Here is a 15,062-nt window from a genome sequence, read left to right as displayed (position 1 = left end):
GCTTTATTTTCTTCCCAATCTTACTTTATGAACCATTTTGTGTCCAACTACAGTCTTCAGGCTCCTTCGGGTTTTGAGTCTGAAAAAGTCACAAATCTTTTATAAAAATGTGACTCACTGAAGGAAAAAGGTTAAGCTTCTTGTTTTAATTATTAGTTTCAGTTGCAGGAAGTGGTAGTTTGTGAGCACCGTCGCCCCCTGGTGGCTGTCAGGATGTCTGCAGCTTCAAACCTGCTCAGGTGAATAGATGCGAACTTTTAAATGTTGTGATTGTTCTGTCAGTGAAGAAAAGCTGTTAAGTTCACATACAATCCAGATTTATTAAAATACTTTATTTACATAATGAACACAGATTTACATCATTGTTATGCAGCCTCATACAGGCATAGGCGTAAATCCCAGGGGGTGAAGTCTGGAAGTCTGGTCCCCCCAAAAACAATCATTGAAGAAACATTTGCATTTAAATAATAATATGAAAAGGTAAAAGAAAACAAAATAAATCTGTCATTTTAGGTCCCAAACTACCATTATGAGAAAAATGGTTCAGTCCAAAGCTCTGCAGCACAAACATTAAACCCTCCAGTAAGTAAATACTTACAACAAAAGACATCTCAACATTTTATTTACTTTCGCTGCTCAGTGGGAAGAAACACATGAACAATAAAGATCATTACCTTTAATCATGATAAGCTGCCTCATTAGCAAAACTGCTGCACTGCTTTCATAGAAGGTAGCAAACATTCATATTTAACTCTAAGTTTTAGTGAGTTTGGAGGGAGGAGCTGAGAACAGAAGAAACAGCATTTATAAAACCACACAATAAAGTCTGAATAATTTTCTATATAAACTCTGGTGCTTTAAATGTGGTAAGTTATGATTCTCCCCAGATACTCATTTCTATCTGCCTGTTCTCAGTCATCCAGGACTAAACTAAAACAAAGTTTAAAATAAAGCAAGTTAAGTTATTATTTAAATAGCCCATATTTTGTATTGGGAGGCATTTCAATAAATAAATGTTTGAGGAATTTTATTAAGAGCAGTTCCTCATTAAAACTTTATTTAGAACCTTAATTGTAAAGTGTAGCAGAGAGTAGATCAGTCAGGCTGAACAAAACTGGTATAGAAGCAACATTTGAGTTTTAGTTTCTCAATAATTTGCTGACTGACATGTTTGATCTGCATTATTAGTCATTTTTGGTCCTGCAGCTTGAATGTAGTTTAAAAACTTTTTAAACCATTTTTACGTTACATTTTCCTGTAACTTCACCAACCCTCCAAAATTGGTCTTCAGATATTTTCCTGTTTTTTGGTCCCCCCCAATAATGAGCTGGATTTACGCCTTTGCATACAGGTGCAGCTCAGGCTCCGCCCACAACACCTGACCCAAATACTGATTTCCTGTTTCAGTGTTTATTTGCAGACATGGAGTCAGAGTGGCACAATATTAAAGCATTTTCTGCTATGAAAGTTGTCATATTTTAGGAATAAAGTTACATTTCACACTTTCTAATCTTCAAACAAAGTCATCTGCAGTTCATGGAGTTATAATTAGTTATTCACAGACAGATTTAGGATGTGAGGAAGAGGAGGATGCTGGAACCTTCCTGGTGGTTCTGCTGCGTCCGTTTGGTCCTATGGGGGTCAGAGGTCATCATGCGGAGGTCAGAGGTCACACTGTGGACGGCTTCATCAGCGCCTGCTCCCCAAACAGCTGCTTGAAGTGCGCCACATGCTCCTCACAGTGTTCCCCTGGTAGCCGACACATCAGACTGTAACTCAGATGCTAACGCTACCAAGCTAGTATTAGCATCAGATGCTAATGCTAAAATAGTTCTATAGTAAGGGATAACCGCTGCTAATCTCATTTCAACTGATTTTTGTCCCTTCGCTTTGGTTTCTCAAAAAGAAATGTTTTTACAGAAAATGTATAAACAGGCTTTCAGTTCAGTTATTCATCAGAATTCAAAGTCTGAATGAACACCAGCTGGAAACAAGATGGCGGCCGCACATCACTCTGAACTCCAGACGGAAGCGGTTCTGGTTCTGACCTGGGTTGAAGGACGGGTTTCCTCTGAGGCGCTGGTTCCGCTGCTGGAACGACCGGAACACGGTGTAGAACAACATCTGGTCTCCCGTCTGCCGCGCCGCATCCAGGAACTTCCTGGCCGACACGCTGTCATGGCCGCCTGCGTCAACAAACCGGGTCAACGGTTACAGGATGGCCTTATATGGTCAAAGAGCTGCGGCGCTAACGGCTAACAGTCGTACCAACGCTGCGGATGAATCTGAGCGCGCCCAGAACCTGCTGCTTGGACAGCAGAACCTCCACGATCTCATCGTTAGCCGTCGACAGGCGCTGGAGAGACAAGATGGAGAGCAGTTAGTGGCAGGGAGACAGATTAGCAGGATGGACAGGGTTAGCGTGTAGCATGGTGAGGTTCTGGTTGGTTCCGGCCCACTTCCTATTCGGTACCTTGAGCATGTCCAGAGATAGCTGGTGGGCTGGAGGGTAGGTGCTCTCCAGAGACAGCAGCAGGCAGGCCTGAAACAGAACCAAACACAACCAGCTGAGTCAGGTGGCTGCCCCCCTCAGCATGATGCTGCCGCCGCCGTGCTGAGGTTCTGACCAGAGGTTTGGAGTCACTGAGGACGTGGTACTGCAGGAACTGGTGCAGCATGTAGAACAGGTTGTTCTGGACCAGAGTCTTGATCACCAGCTCATACAGGTAATGCTGCAACCAATCAGAGGCAGCAGTGTCAAAGACGGGAAACGGGAGCGCTCACTCGCCTGCGTTTTACCTGGACGGTGATCTGGTTCTGGTTCAGGGAGCGGATGTACTCCATCAGCACGGCGATGATGAACTTATGGGACACGTCCTGTAGGAAAACAGCAGCAGATTAAAGTTTTTGGATTAGCCTAAATGAGTTTTAGTTTGGAGGTAATAACACTTTATCTGACATTAATTGTAAAAATTAAAGAATTTTGGTGAAAATGTACTCTGGACTATTTTTATTTTTATGTATGAAATGTTCTCCATCACAGCTGGAGATTAGAACAGTGCAGTTACAGCATGCGGCCATGTGGGGGCAACAAACCCCTGAACCTCTACAGGAACATCAGATGAATAAAATCTGAAATCAAGGATAAATTCTCCATGTTCTGATGATGGATCATTATGGGATGCCTCCCTGCTCCTCCCACCTTCCTCTCTGTGAACGCTGACAGGACGTGTGTGTACATGTCTGATTGGTCAATGACTGCCTGCGTCCGGACCGGCCGTTTCTGGGTGCCGCCGCCTCGACTCGGACCCGACTCCATGGCCTGCAGACCCAACAGAGACTCCTTTAGCCCAGCCGGGTCGCCGGTTGTTGAGAGAGCCGGGGATTCCTGCACTCACCGCCGTGTAGCTCTGCTCCGCCTCCAGGTACTCCTTGTACACCTGGTTGAGCTTGTCAAAGACGGTCGCTACCACGGGTAGGCTGCCCTTCACCTGCCCGTCCAGAACTGGAACAGAAACAGTCGTGAGTTTCCCGCCTGGCAGGTGGAGACACTGACAACTAGGATACGCACTCTGAGAGCACACCGACAGGATCACCATCTTGCAGTCCCTTCGCCGCAGCAGGAAGTCCATCAGCTTCCCCTTGTCCTGCAGCAGGTGGACAGTAGGGGGCAACCTCACCTGCAGGTACCACAGGTAACCTGGGGCACAGGTGAGAGGTTAAAGAACAATCCAATCACCGTCAACTCAGGCAGAAGGAGGACAAACCTTCACTGGCGCTGATGATGATGTCGGGCTGGAAGACGCTCCAGGAGGAAGAGTCTGGGTCAGAACTCAGGAAAATAAACTAAACGTGTCAAAGGAAGTGACCTTTGACCCTCAACGAGTCAAACAGGAGTTTAAAGTGGATACATAGATGCAGGGAGAGAAAAAATGAAGTTCAAATAAACCTAACAGAGAATCACCTCATCCCCTACCCCAACATCACCTCATCCCCTACCCCAACATCATCTCATCCCATACCCAACATCATCTCATCCCATACCCCAACATCACCTCATCCCCCACCCATCATCACCTCATCCCCCACCCCAACATCATCTCATCCCCCACCCCAACATCACCTCATCCCCTACCCCAACATCACCTCATCCCCTACCCCAACATCACCTCATCCCCTACCCCAACATCCTCATCCCCTACCCCAACATCACCTCATCCCCTACCCCAACATCCTCTCATCCCCTACCCCAACATCACCTCATCCCCTACCCCAACATCACCTCATCCCCCACCCCAACATCACCTCATCCCCTACCCCAACATCACCTCATCCCCCACCCAACATCACCTCATCCCCTACCCCAACATCACCTCATCCCCCACCCCAACATCACCTCATCCCCTACCCCAACATCACCTCATCCCCCACCCCAACATCACCTCATCCCATACCCCAACATCATCTCCCCCACCCCAACATCACCTCATCCCCTACCCCAACATCACCTCATCCCATACCCCAACATCACCTCATCCCCTACCCCAACATCACCTCATCCCCCACCCCATCATCACCTCATCCCCTACCCCAACATCATCTCATCCCATACCCCAACATCACCTCATCCCCTACCCCAACATCACCTCATCCCCTACCCCAACATCACCTCATCCCCTACCCCAACATCATCTCATCCCATACCCCAACATCATCTCATCCCATACCCCAACATCACCTCATCCCCACCCCATCATCACTCATCCCCCACCCCAACATCATCTCATCCCCACCCCAACATCACCTCATCCCCCACCCCAACATCACCTCATCCCCTACCCCAACATCACCTCATCCCCTACCCAACATCACCTCATCCCCTACCCCAACATCACCTCATCCCCTACCCCAACATCCTCTCATCCCCTACCCAACATCACCTCATCCCCTACCCCAACATCACCTCATCCCCACCCCAACATCACCTCATCCCCTACCCCAACATCACCTCATCCCCCACCCCAACATCACCTCATCCCCTACCCCAACATCACCTCATCCCATACCCCAACATCACCTCATCCCCTACCCCAACATCACCTCATCCCCCACCCCATCATCACCTCATCCCCTACCCCAACATCATCTCATCCCATACCCCAACATCACCTCATCCCCTACCCCAACATCACCTCATCCCCTACCCAACATCATCTCATCCCATACCCCATCACCTCATCCCCTACCCCAACATCACCTCATCCCTACCCACATCTCATCCTTCCCAACATCATTCCCCCTCCCCCCCCACCCCAACATCACCTCATCCCCCACCCCAACATCACCTCATCCCCTACCCCAACATCACCTCATCCCCTACCCCAACATCACCTCATCCCCTACCCCAACATCACCTCATCCCCCACCCCATCATCACCTCATCCCCTACCCCAACATCATCTCATCCCATACCCCAACATCACCTCATCCCCTACCCCAACATCACCTCATCCCCTACCCCAACATCACCTCATCCCCTACCCCAACATCATCTCATCCCATACCCCAACATCACCTCATCCCCTACCCCAACATCACCTCATCCCATACCCCAACATCTCATCCCCTTCCCCAACATCACCTCATCCCCCACCCCATCATCACCTCATCCCCTACCCCAACATCATCTCATCCCCGACCCCAACCAGACAGATTCATAAAAGAGAAGCTTCCCAACATGTTACCGTGTAATTTATTGATCTGAATGTCTCCTTTATGAATCTCACGATCAGGAGGAACTTTATTGGTTTGGAGAAATTCATAGGATGAATATACAACATCTGGTTCATTTCTAAAGTAAAATAAAAAAAATAAACTGAAATCTTGCAGGAACTAAACGATAGAAAAACCCGGATATGGAATTTTAATTTAGAAAAATTTGACCCAATAAATCAGCAAACCCTTTGACTTGTTTGATCAGATTTTTCCTCAAGTTAAATGTTTGAAACAGTAAATAAATTTTGTTTTTTGGTGATAAAGTTTGAACAATCAGACGTTAATTTAAGAAAATTAACTTCTGGGTTAAAGAACCGGGTCCACTTCCTGTGGGCTGTGAAGAACATCCCACTGACCTCTAAACCAGGAAGTGACCTGCTGTCTGCCTTAAACAGACCCGTAGTTTTAACAAGCCAGCGGTTCTGACCCGGTTCTGATGCTAAACCCCAAAGGATACAGAGCTGACACGGAACCGGCGGCTGAGTCGGAACGGCAGCTGGACCTGCAGAAACACTCAGTCAGGTTTGAACGTGGACTCGGAGGGCGGTTCTGACCGGGTCGGGTACCTGACAGAGGAATCCTGTAGGGATGGATGGACCGGGCCGGCAGAACCGGCTGGTGGGTGTTAACAGTGCAGTCGGGCTCCTTCAGCCTGATGTCGAAGATCAGAGACGTCTGCCGGAGAGAAAAAACGGGTCAGAACATCAGGAAAGTCAGAAACGAGTCCGCCCGGTACCAGGTCCAAACCCGGAGAGTCACAGGTCAGATCCACAAGTTTACAGAGAGAATGAAAATACAAGGAAAGACTCGAGTCTCAGGCTACAAGTCCTGTCTTGTGCAAGTCGAGTCCAGTATCTGAAGTCCGGTTGCCGAGTCCCGGTTCCGGTCCGCTGACCTGTGAACTCTGGTGGTGAACGACGATCAAGTTGTCGACGATGTTCAGGGCGAACTTCCCGGTGGTGTTGAGCTTCAGGATGTGGCTCTTCTTACAGGCGCCTTCCCTGGAGCAGAGCAGAACCAGAGGGACGGGTCGGTGTCGGAACCGGGCCGGTCCTGGACGGGTGTTCTGAACGCAGCACCGACTCACCTGGGCAGGTGGTACAGCACCACCTCGGCTCCGGGGCTGTTCGCCGTCCGGGAGTGGTGCTTCAGGTACATGACGTACAGCTGGCCGTAGCTACACACACACACACACACACACACACACACACACACACACACACACACACACACACACACACACACACACACACACACACACACACAGAGCGCTCAGCGTCATCAGCGGGCATCAAACGCCCCAACGCCCGCCACCTACATGGTTGCCATGGCGATGTCCCTCTCCGACAGCGTCAGCTTGGCCGGTTTGGGGACGACCGGCAGCTCGATCTCGAACTTGGTCATCTTGGTCATGGTTCCGTTCTGAAGGACAGAGACGAAGATGATCAATGTGTCAGATCAATGAATCACTTCACCGAACCTGAACAATTCAAGATGGCCGCCTTGCTTGTCATGGAAAATTCATTTTTGCACTAAAATCACAATCTAGATGCAATTTGGTGTCAAATCATAGCCTACATATTTTGAATAATAATATATTGATGTTATTTTTTTTCAGGTGAACATTTTTCAAAATGGCCGCCATGGTTTTTATGGAGATTTGACCCAGCAAAAGTTAGCACCAGTGGAAGCTAAAGCAAACCAATAAGACAGACCTTCATCTTCCAGTCGGTGAGACTCAAACTGCTGCATATTTTTCCTTTCAAGTTGCATGAAAATGTTGACCAACGTCGAAAACGAATGATGTGACAAAGTTTGTCCAAGTCATGAAACGTTAATGACGTTAAAAGGCTCAAAACCTGCGGCCATCTTGAAAAGAAATCCTAGAACCTGACGGGTTAGCATGCTAATTATCCGCTCTGTAAAGGTCATCACAGTACGGCTCAGAACCAGAACTTCCAGAAGCGGATCGGGAGAGACGGACCCGGAAGGCGAACGGCTGCAGGACGTTGCCCTGCACCGTGGTGGACAGCAGGATCACGGCCGTTTCCGGACAGTACTGGTACCAGTTCACGTTGATGCTCTGACTCTTCAGCAGCTTCAGGCTGCGCTTGTCTGGGAACACCTGGACACACGGACACACAGGTGAGCTGCGGGTCAGAACCGAGTCTCCGGGGAACGACCCGGACCGACCTGGTAGAACTCTATGCCCTGGTCCGTTATGAAGACGATCTCGTTCCAGCTGGTCCAGCAGAACCCCAGAACGCTGGCGTTCTTCGTCTGCAGGAGCAACAGAAGCAGTAAGCGGACAGAGCCGCCTCCACTACCTGACCTTTGACCTGTAGATGGACCGACCTTACACTCCTGGGTGAACTCTGTGTGTGGATAGTCGGGGATGAAGTTGATGAAGTCCTGGAAACCCGGTCAGACGGTTAGGAACCAGAACTAAACAGAACCAGGATACTCCGAATGCAGACGGCCCCTGAACTCACCACGGACTTGGAGGTCCGCTGGACCGCCAGGATCTTGTTCCGATGGAGAACTTGATGCACTTCACCTCCCCTTTGTCATCCATCCTGCAGAGGAAAGCAGAACCATCAGCCTCACCTTTGACCTCTTCACAGCTTCATCACGCTTAGAGCCTGACATGATCTGGTGTACCTGAAGGCAACGCTGCTTTTGTCATCAGGCCCTTTCACCACCACACCTGTAGCTCCACCTGAACGCACCGCAAACACCTGCAGACAGAACGCAGGGCACCAAAACCCGCAGCATTTAAATTGTTTTTAAAAGAAAATACGATAAAATACACCCTTCTCCCTGCTGGTACCGGTTCTGTTACGAACAGCTAATTCAAACTCACCATTAGTTACCTGTGTAGCCAGGTGAAAACCAAGCCTTACTAACTGAGCAGAGGCTAACGGGTTAGCTCACCTGTTTGTTAGCTTCGTCGAAGAAGACGTTGTTGACGCTTGACGCATGCTCAAACTGGACCGGGTTCTCGCTCATCTCCAGGTAATGTTCCTCCGCCATCCCGACTCACCTGGCCTTCACTTCACCTGCAGTTTGAAGGAGGAAAACAGCGCGGAAGCAGCGGAGCATTAGCTTTAGCTGAAGGGCAGGACTTCCGCTTTACTCCTTCAAAATAAGAGCATAACCGGGATTTCACAGGGAATTCCAGTTTTAAATTAGCTATCGGTGTTTAATTACTTAGATACATTTTATATTTCATTTAATACTTATTTTAGACGTAGAATGTTAATTTGATGTAAATGTGCTACAATAAAGATTATGATTGATTTCGTCTGTTTTTCCTTCAGATCATTTTCCTGTGAATATTTTTAGAAACTTGGTTTCTTCAGCAGGATGTGAGATTATTTAAAACATCATGAATCTCCAGCGGGTGGAAGTTGGGAGATGCTGGATCCAGCACACACCTGAACAGGATCCCTCTTGTAATTTGTCTTATTTTGACAGAGCCAAACCGGAAGCATTCAGTTGTATAGTCATGTGATGTCATGAATCACGTGATTCATGTTTTTCAGCAAAAAAGCTGTTATGTGTATAAATAAGACAGCAGATTGTCATGTTTTCATATTTGTTTATTGTTTACCTGCTTCGTATGAGTTTAAATAAAAACATTTATGATGTTTCCTCACAGCAAACATTTCATTTCCACATTCAGTCGATCAATCCCAATATTCCTCCTGGTTAAAATCAGAAACACGGAGCTCAACACCTTTTAAAATCAAAACACAGACACTGATTAAAGATGAAAACGCTCAGTTTATGGCTGCAGCTCTTTGGATTTAACTAGGACGTCTGATTGGCTTTCGCTCATCATGAAAACCTTCATCTGCTTCTATTGTCTTCATCACATCAAACGGCGATAAGCAGGAGGACATGACGCTCTCTGCCTCCTGCAGCCAGGGGGCGGCGCTCCGTCCGGCCTGGGAGGAGGCGGTGGGACCGGACGCCAGCGGTTCTGACGTGGCGGATCAAAGCGAGTCGGGTCGTGAGAGGGAGGGGGGGACGACTAGTCATCAGAATCGGGGTCTAAAGGAGGACCGCCGTCCTCCGACGTCACCGGGAACGTCTTCTTCCCCCGCTTCTGGACGTGGTCCTCGTTCCGCTTCTCCATGGCAACGATCTGTGAGGATAGAGGGAGGGGTCACCGCACACGCTCAGAACCGACGGGTCACGCTCAGGACCGTCGGGTCACGCTCAGGACCGTCGGGTCACGTTCAGAACCGACGGGTCACGTTCAGAACCGTCAGGTCACGTTCAGAACCGTCGGGTCACGCTCAGGACCGTCGGGTCACCGCACACGCTCAGAACCGACGGGTCACGCTCAGAACCGTCGGGTCACGTTCAGAACCGTCGGGTCACGCTCAGAACCGACGGGTCCAAGACGTTTCGCTGGCCTCTTTCAATCAGCAGCCTGATGCTGAAGGTAACATTAGCAGCCAACTGAAACCAGCAGTCTCATCTGGTACCAGCTTGCTGCCTCCAGAACCGGCCCGGTCCGGTTGTTCCCGGTGGTCCGTTACCTCGGACAGGAAGCGCGCGTCGTCGTCGGCGCTGACCGGGATGTCGAGTTCGGTGACGGCGTTGAAAAGATCGTAGACGCTGAGCGCCTCGCTCACTCCCTTCTTCTGGAAGAACTGGAGGACCAGAACCAGAACCGTCAACCGACCCATCTCTGATGAAACGGGCCGTACCTGAGCGGAGCGGCCGTTACCGTGGCAACGTTCCTGCAGTCCCTGAAGAGGAACTCCAGGCCGTGAGGATGGGTGGGCTCCACCGACTGGCTGACGTCTATCAGCCACACCTGGAGGAACAGGAGGAGGACGGAGGTGAGGCTGAGGAGGCGGACTGGCAGGAAACGGGCCTTACCTTCCCCTGGTACCACAGCATGTTGTATTCACTGAGGTCGGCGTGGACCAGGTTACAGTCCTGATAGAGGCGCTGCATCAGCTGAGGACAGAGCAGAGAAGATGGACTGACGGTCCGAACCCCGGGGTTCGGACCGGGAACATTTACAGCCTGCGATTTGCGTATTTAATGAATTTTAGACACTTTAAGGCTGTGTGGTCAATGTGCTACCTGCAGGACCTGGCGGTACGCCTCCGCCGCCTCCTCGGACCCCAGCGACACGTCTTTGAGTTTGGGCGCGGGGACGTGCTCCTTCCCGATGAACGACATCACCAGGATGTGCTTCTTCAGCAGAACCACGTCTGGACAGGGAATCCCCGCCTTCTTCATCCTGAGGACAAGGTTGCCATGGTCTGCTCAGCGCTGCGCAACGCCACCACAAAATAAAACGCGCCGCACCTTCAAACATTTGTTAAAATGATGTAAATATGATGGTGAAAAACCAACTCTTCCTGTCTGGCTAAACGTTGCTGCTTCCAGGAGCAAAACCAGATGAATCCTGAGGAATCGACTAACAGTAACCAGCGTTGGATCCAAAGTCTGCTTGGATCTGATGAGACGTGGCGGCGGTTCTGGTACCTGGCCAGGTTGTGCATCTCCTTCTCGGCCCAGAGCCGGATCACCTTCCTGGGGTTCAGTTTGCTGAAGCGCTCCTTGAAGCGGTAGTCGTCCTTGATGTAGCGGTCCCGGTTCTTGAACTCGTTCAGCGTCGTCTTGAAGACTTTCAGAACCACTTCCTCTGGGACCGGCTGCTCCTCCAGGCTGGAACACACAGAACCAGACGGCTCGGAACCAGAGGTTTGGTCGGGTTCAGACCCTTGTCGAAACAGAATCCTGACCCGTTCCCATCTGAACGGATCAGAACTCGGAAAAGTTCTGATTTGACGAGGAATTGAATCGGGAATCTGTCAGAACCCGACCAAACCAGTGGAGTTCTGAGCCAACGGTTTGGGTCTGACCGGGCCTCACCTCCCTCCGTCGGCGTGGAACACCACCGACTCCTTGCCGGTGCTGATGCAGCCGTTGATGTTCTCCAGAACGCCGCTGTTCACCATCTTGTACATGAGCAGGCGGGTCCGCGGGTCCACGGCTTGCTCCTGTGGAGGGAGACGGGTCAGAACCGGAGCCAGAGCCGGGTCCGGAGCCCGGGACGGGTACGTACGGCGGTGGAATGCTCCTTCTTCTCGTGCAGCCCGGGCGCTGCGGCGCTGCTCGCTGTAGCAGTGCTGCTTCAGGGAGTTGAAGACCTGGTTGGACAGCTTCAGGTCCATCCCCAACCCGTCCCCCACGAGAACCTCCGGGGCGAACTGGGCCAGAGAGACAATCTGGTTATCATGACGACAACCAGAACCAGCCCAGAAGCAGGCAGATGGACTCACGTTGTCCATGCGGGCCGTGTTCTTCCGTCCGCAGGCGTCCTCGTCGTGTTTGGTGGTGATGTTCTTCCCCTTCCCACTGAAGCCTCTGCGGGCGCCGTTGGGGCTTCACTGGACCGCGCACACACACACACACACACACACACACACACACACACACACACACACACACACACACACAGGTTACCCGCTGGTCCCGGACAGTACCGCCGACCGTCCTGCAGCGGACCTCACCGGCCCGGTAGGGGTCGTGTCGTGTCCTGCCAGTCCACCTCGTCCTCTGAGCTGTCGCTGTCCTCATAAGGATGGACCTTCCGGTAGTTCTCAAAGGAGATGGACACTGCAGACAGAACCAGAACCACATGGAACCGGGTCAGAACCTCTGCACAACACAGTACTGAGCAGTCTGGACCACGAGGTTTCCCCCAGCAGGAGGATCTGGCTTCGTTTTAGTCTGAACAGATTCAGTTTTACAAGAGGCGAATCGGGAATCAGTTCAGATTGGATCAGGAATCTGGACCTGAGGTCTCAGTGGTTGTTGGGCTAAAGTTCTAATCAGAACAGCAGCCGGTCCAGAACCTGTGAAGCCGGTCCAGAACCTGTGAAGTTGGTCCAGAACCAGAACCTGCTCTACCTTTGCTGTCTCCGTTGAACTTCCTCTCCTCGCGCCGCAGCTGGTCGTCGAACTCGCGGTCAAACTGCATCTGCAGCATCTGGGCCAGCATCAGGTCGCTGTCCGTGTCCGGACCTTCCTCCGGGTCGGCTGCCGGCCTGGACCGAGCATAACTAGGTTACAGAACCCATCAAACAGGTCAGAACCAGGCGGTTTGTGTGAACCGGACTCACTGTGGGAGCGCTGGGAAGCCCTGGTTCTCCTCGTCCAGCTGCCGGGCCAGCTGCTCGCTCACCTCCGTCAGGGAGCAGGCCGGCGCCGCCGGGCCCACAGAACCCCACGGACTCTGGAAGAACAAAAAACAAGCGGTTTCTATTTGGTTCTGACCAGGTCATGTGAGGAAACCAGAATAACCCTAACCCTAAACCAGAATAAATACAGGAAGTAATCTGATTACTCCCAGGATGAGGCTGTGGAGATCTCTGCTCTGATTGCTCTTGTCCTGAGGAGGTCACCCAATCAGAGTCATGAAGGACAAGTTCCCACATGGTCAGAGCTCATTCAGGCCACGCCCACATACGATGACGTCACATACATACTAATTAAACGAATTTAAAGGTCTATTTTATCATCAGTTTTATCATCAGTAACGCCATCTGCAGTGTAATTAGGTTGACATGTTAATTCTGATTTTATATTTCATGCTTTCATCCCGAAAACCAAAATCTGGATCAAAATTTTTATTTGATTCTGGTATTGCTCTACCTTTGAAAAACCAAATAAATGTTTCCTTTGATGAAAAAGTTTCTGAAGAAAATCCATGTTTTTTTTAATCAATCACAGAACCTGGTATTATTATTGCTCTCAAACGTTTATATAATGATAATCAACTGACGTCATATGTCAACCAAAGTCTGGGATCATAAAAATAAACTGGAAACGATTTTCACTGTACTGTAAATATTTCAGGTTTCAACCAAGTCTCACGTTTTTACTTTAAACTGAATTAAAAATGTTTCTCCTGATTTGTTTCTCTGCTCTTTATTGGTCGTCCTAATTAAGCCTCGCAGTATTTAGGTTAGTTTATAAATAAATGAGTCATTTTGAGCCGTTTTGTTGGGTCTGGTTTCAGCACTGAAATATTGACTGAGGGAAACACCCAGTTATTAAATGCTATCTCCTGTCCAGCAAACATGGCCGACCCTAGAGAAACATCTAATTTAAAGAATAATTTCTCATTTTCACACGAATAAGGTTGATTTATTTTTATTTTAATTGAAAAGAACTATGTCAAAAGTTCAAGGTTTCAGCTACCAGCTAAAAGACGGAGATAAACTGTTCAAATTCAAACAAAACTAAAAATAGAAACGATAAAATGTTAAAACCTGACCTGAGCAACATGTCTGCTCACCTTCTCCGTTTGTGCTGCGACTCCTGATTGGTCCATGCTTCAGATATCGATCCTCTGATTGGTTCTTTTCGGGACGGATGATGCCTAGCTCTGGAGCTAACTGCGATTCAACTTCAACAAAGAAACGTCGGAAAAGACACGAAAACTGACCGGAAACCGAAGTGACGCAAACAGAAAGTCGCAGATTGAACTCCAGTGAATCTCAAATATGAAATGATTCAGTAGCAACAAGTTTTACAGGCGAGCTGAGATAGAAATGAGCCAGAAGAGCCACATATAACAGGGTGAACCTTAGAGGAGGAAGTGCGTCACAGCTCAATCTACATACACCACTCCTTCAGAGTAAAAGACAGTTAGTCCAAGGTGACTTTTATTTTGGTAAAAACCTTGAAAAATGCTGGAAAAAACTAATATATTTTATTATAATTTAAAAGAACCAGACTGATAATTTATGGTTGAGAATCATTTCAGTGAAAATCTGTTGAACTTAGATTTATATTCAAATTTGGATGGATTATTATTATTTTTTAAAATCCAAATAAAGCCTAATTCGAATTTAGTTTAATTAAAAACAGCCAAGTTATTGTATGTAAATTTACCTTATTTAATCAAGTCAGTCCTATAAATAAAATTGAAAAATTTACAGTATAAATCATCATCTTCAATTGAAAGAATTTACATAATTTAACAAATTTAAATACTAAATATTAGCAGATAGAGGTTAAATATTAACAAAGCAGACAAAGGGAAGTGAAATATTTACATTTTTCCTTGTCTTTTCACAAAAGACAAGGAGAACATTTTGGATTCATTATAAACTGATAAAAACCTCACCATCTCAGGCAAATGCAGGAAACTCTAAATAAATCATAAATGATTCAAATTGACCGTCATCGCAATGAAAAAGTGCGCGTCCCCGCCGGCGCGCGCTCCCAGGTCAGTCAGACCTGGG

The 15,062-nt window shown here is 48.7% G+C and overlaps 1 protein-coding gene and 1 pseudogene across 1 annotated transcript; both read right to left on the bottom strand.

Annotated features, from left to right (window-relative positions):
* Positions 1 to 295: 295 nt before the first annotated feature.
* LOC129355213 (regulator of MON1-CCZ1 complex-like) lies at positions 296 to 8,942 on the bottom strand. Its single transcript, XM_055024750.1, is given in 22 exon segments — positions 296 to 1,749; positions 2,049 to 2,186; positions 2,269 to 2,356; positions 2,474 to 2,542; positions 2,628 to 2,732; positions 2,800 to 2,877; positions 3,203 to 3,322; positions 3,399 to 3,505; positions 3,572 to 3,700; positions 3,768 to 3,821; positions 6,233 to 6,277; positions 6,342 to 6,450; positions 6,671 to 6,776; positions 6,863 to 6,952; positions 7,094 to 7,197; positions 7,760 to 7,900; positions 7,969 to 8,055; positions 8,131 to 8,187; positions 8,268 to 8,308; positions 8,311 to 8,351; positions 8,437 to 8,513; positions 8,710 to 8,942. Coding segments are annotated over 22 exon segments (1,965 nt in total). The 5' UTR covers positions 8,809 to 8,942; the 3' UTR covers positions 296 to 1,669.
* A 414-nt stretch (positions 8,943 to 9,356) lies between these two features.
* On the bottom strand, positions 9,357 to 14,409 carry LOC129355219 (serine/threonine-protein kinase RIO3-like; annotated as a pseudogene).
* Positions 14,410 to 15,062: the final 653 nt, after the last annotated feature.

The sequence above is a fragment of the Poeciliopsis prolifica genome, unplaced genomic scaffold (assembly GCF_027474105.1).
Source record: "Poeciliopsis prolifica strain line A6 unplaced genomic scaffold, Auburn_PproV2 SCAFFOLD127, whole genome shotgun sequence".
NCBI classification, from domain to species: domain Eukaryota; kingdom Metazoa; phylum Chordata; class Actinopteri; order Cyprinodontiformes; family Poeciliidae; genus Poeciliopsis; species Poeciliopsis prolifica.
The sequence above is the reverse complement of the archived record's forward strand: the minus strand, read 5'-3'. Positions and strand labels throughout refer to the sequence as shown.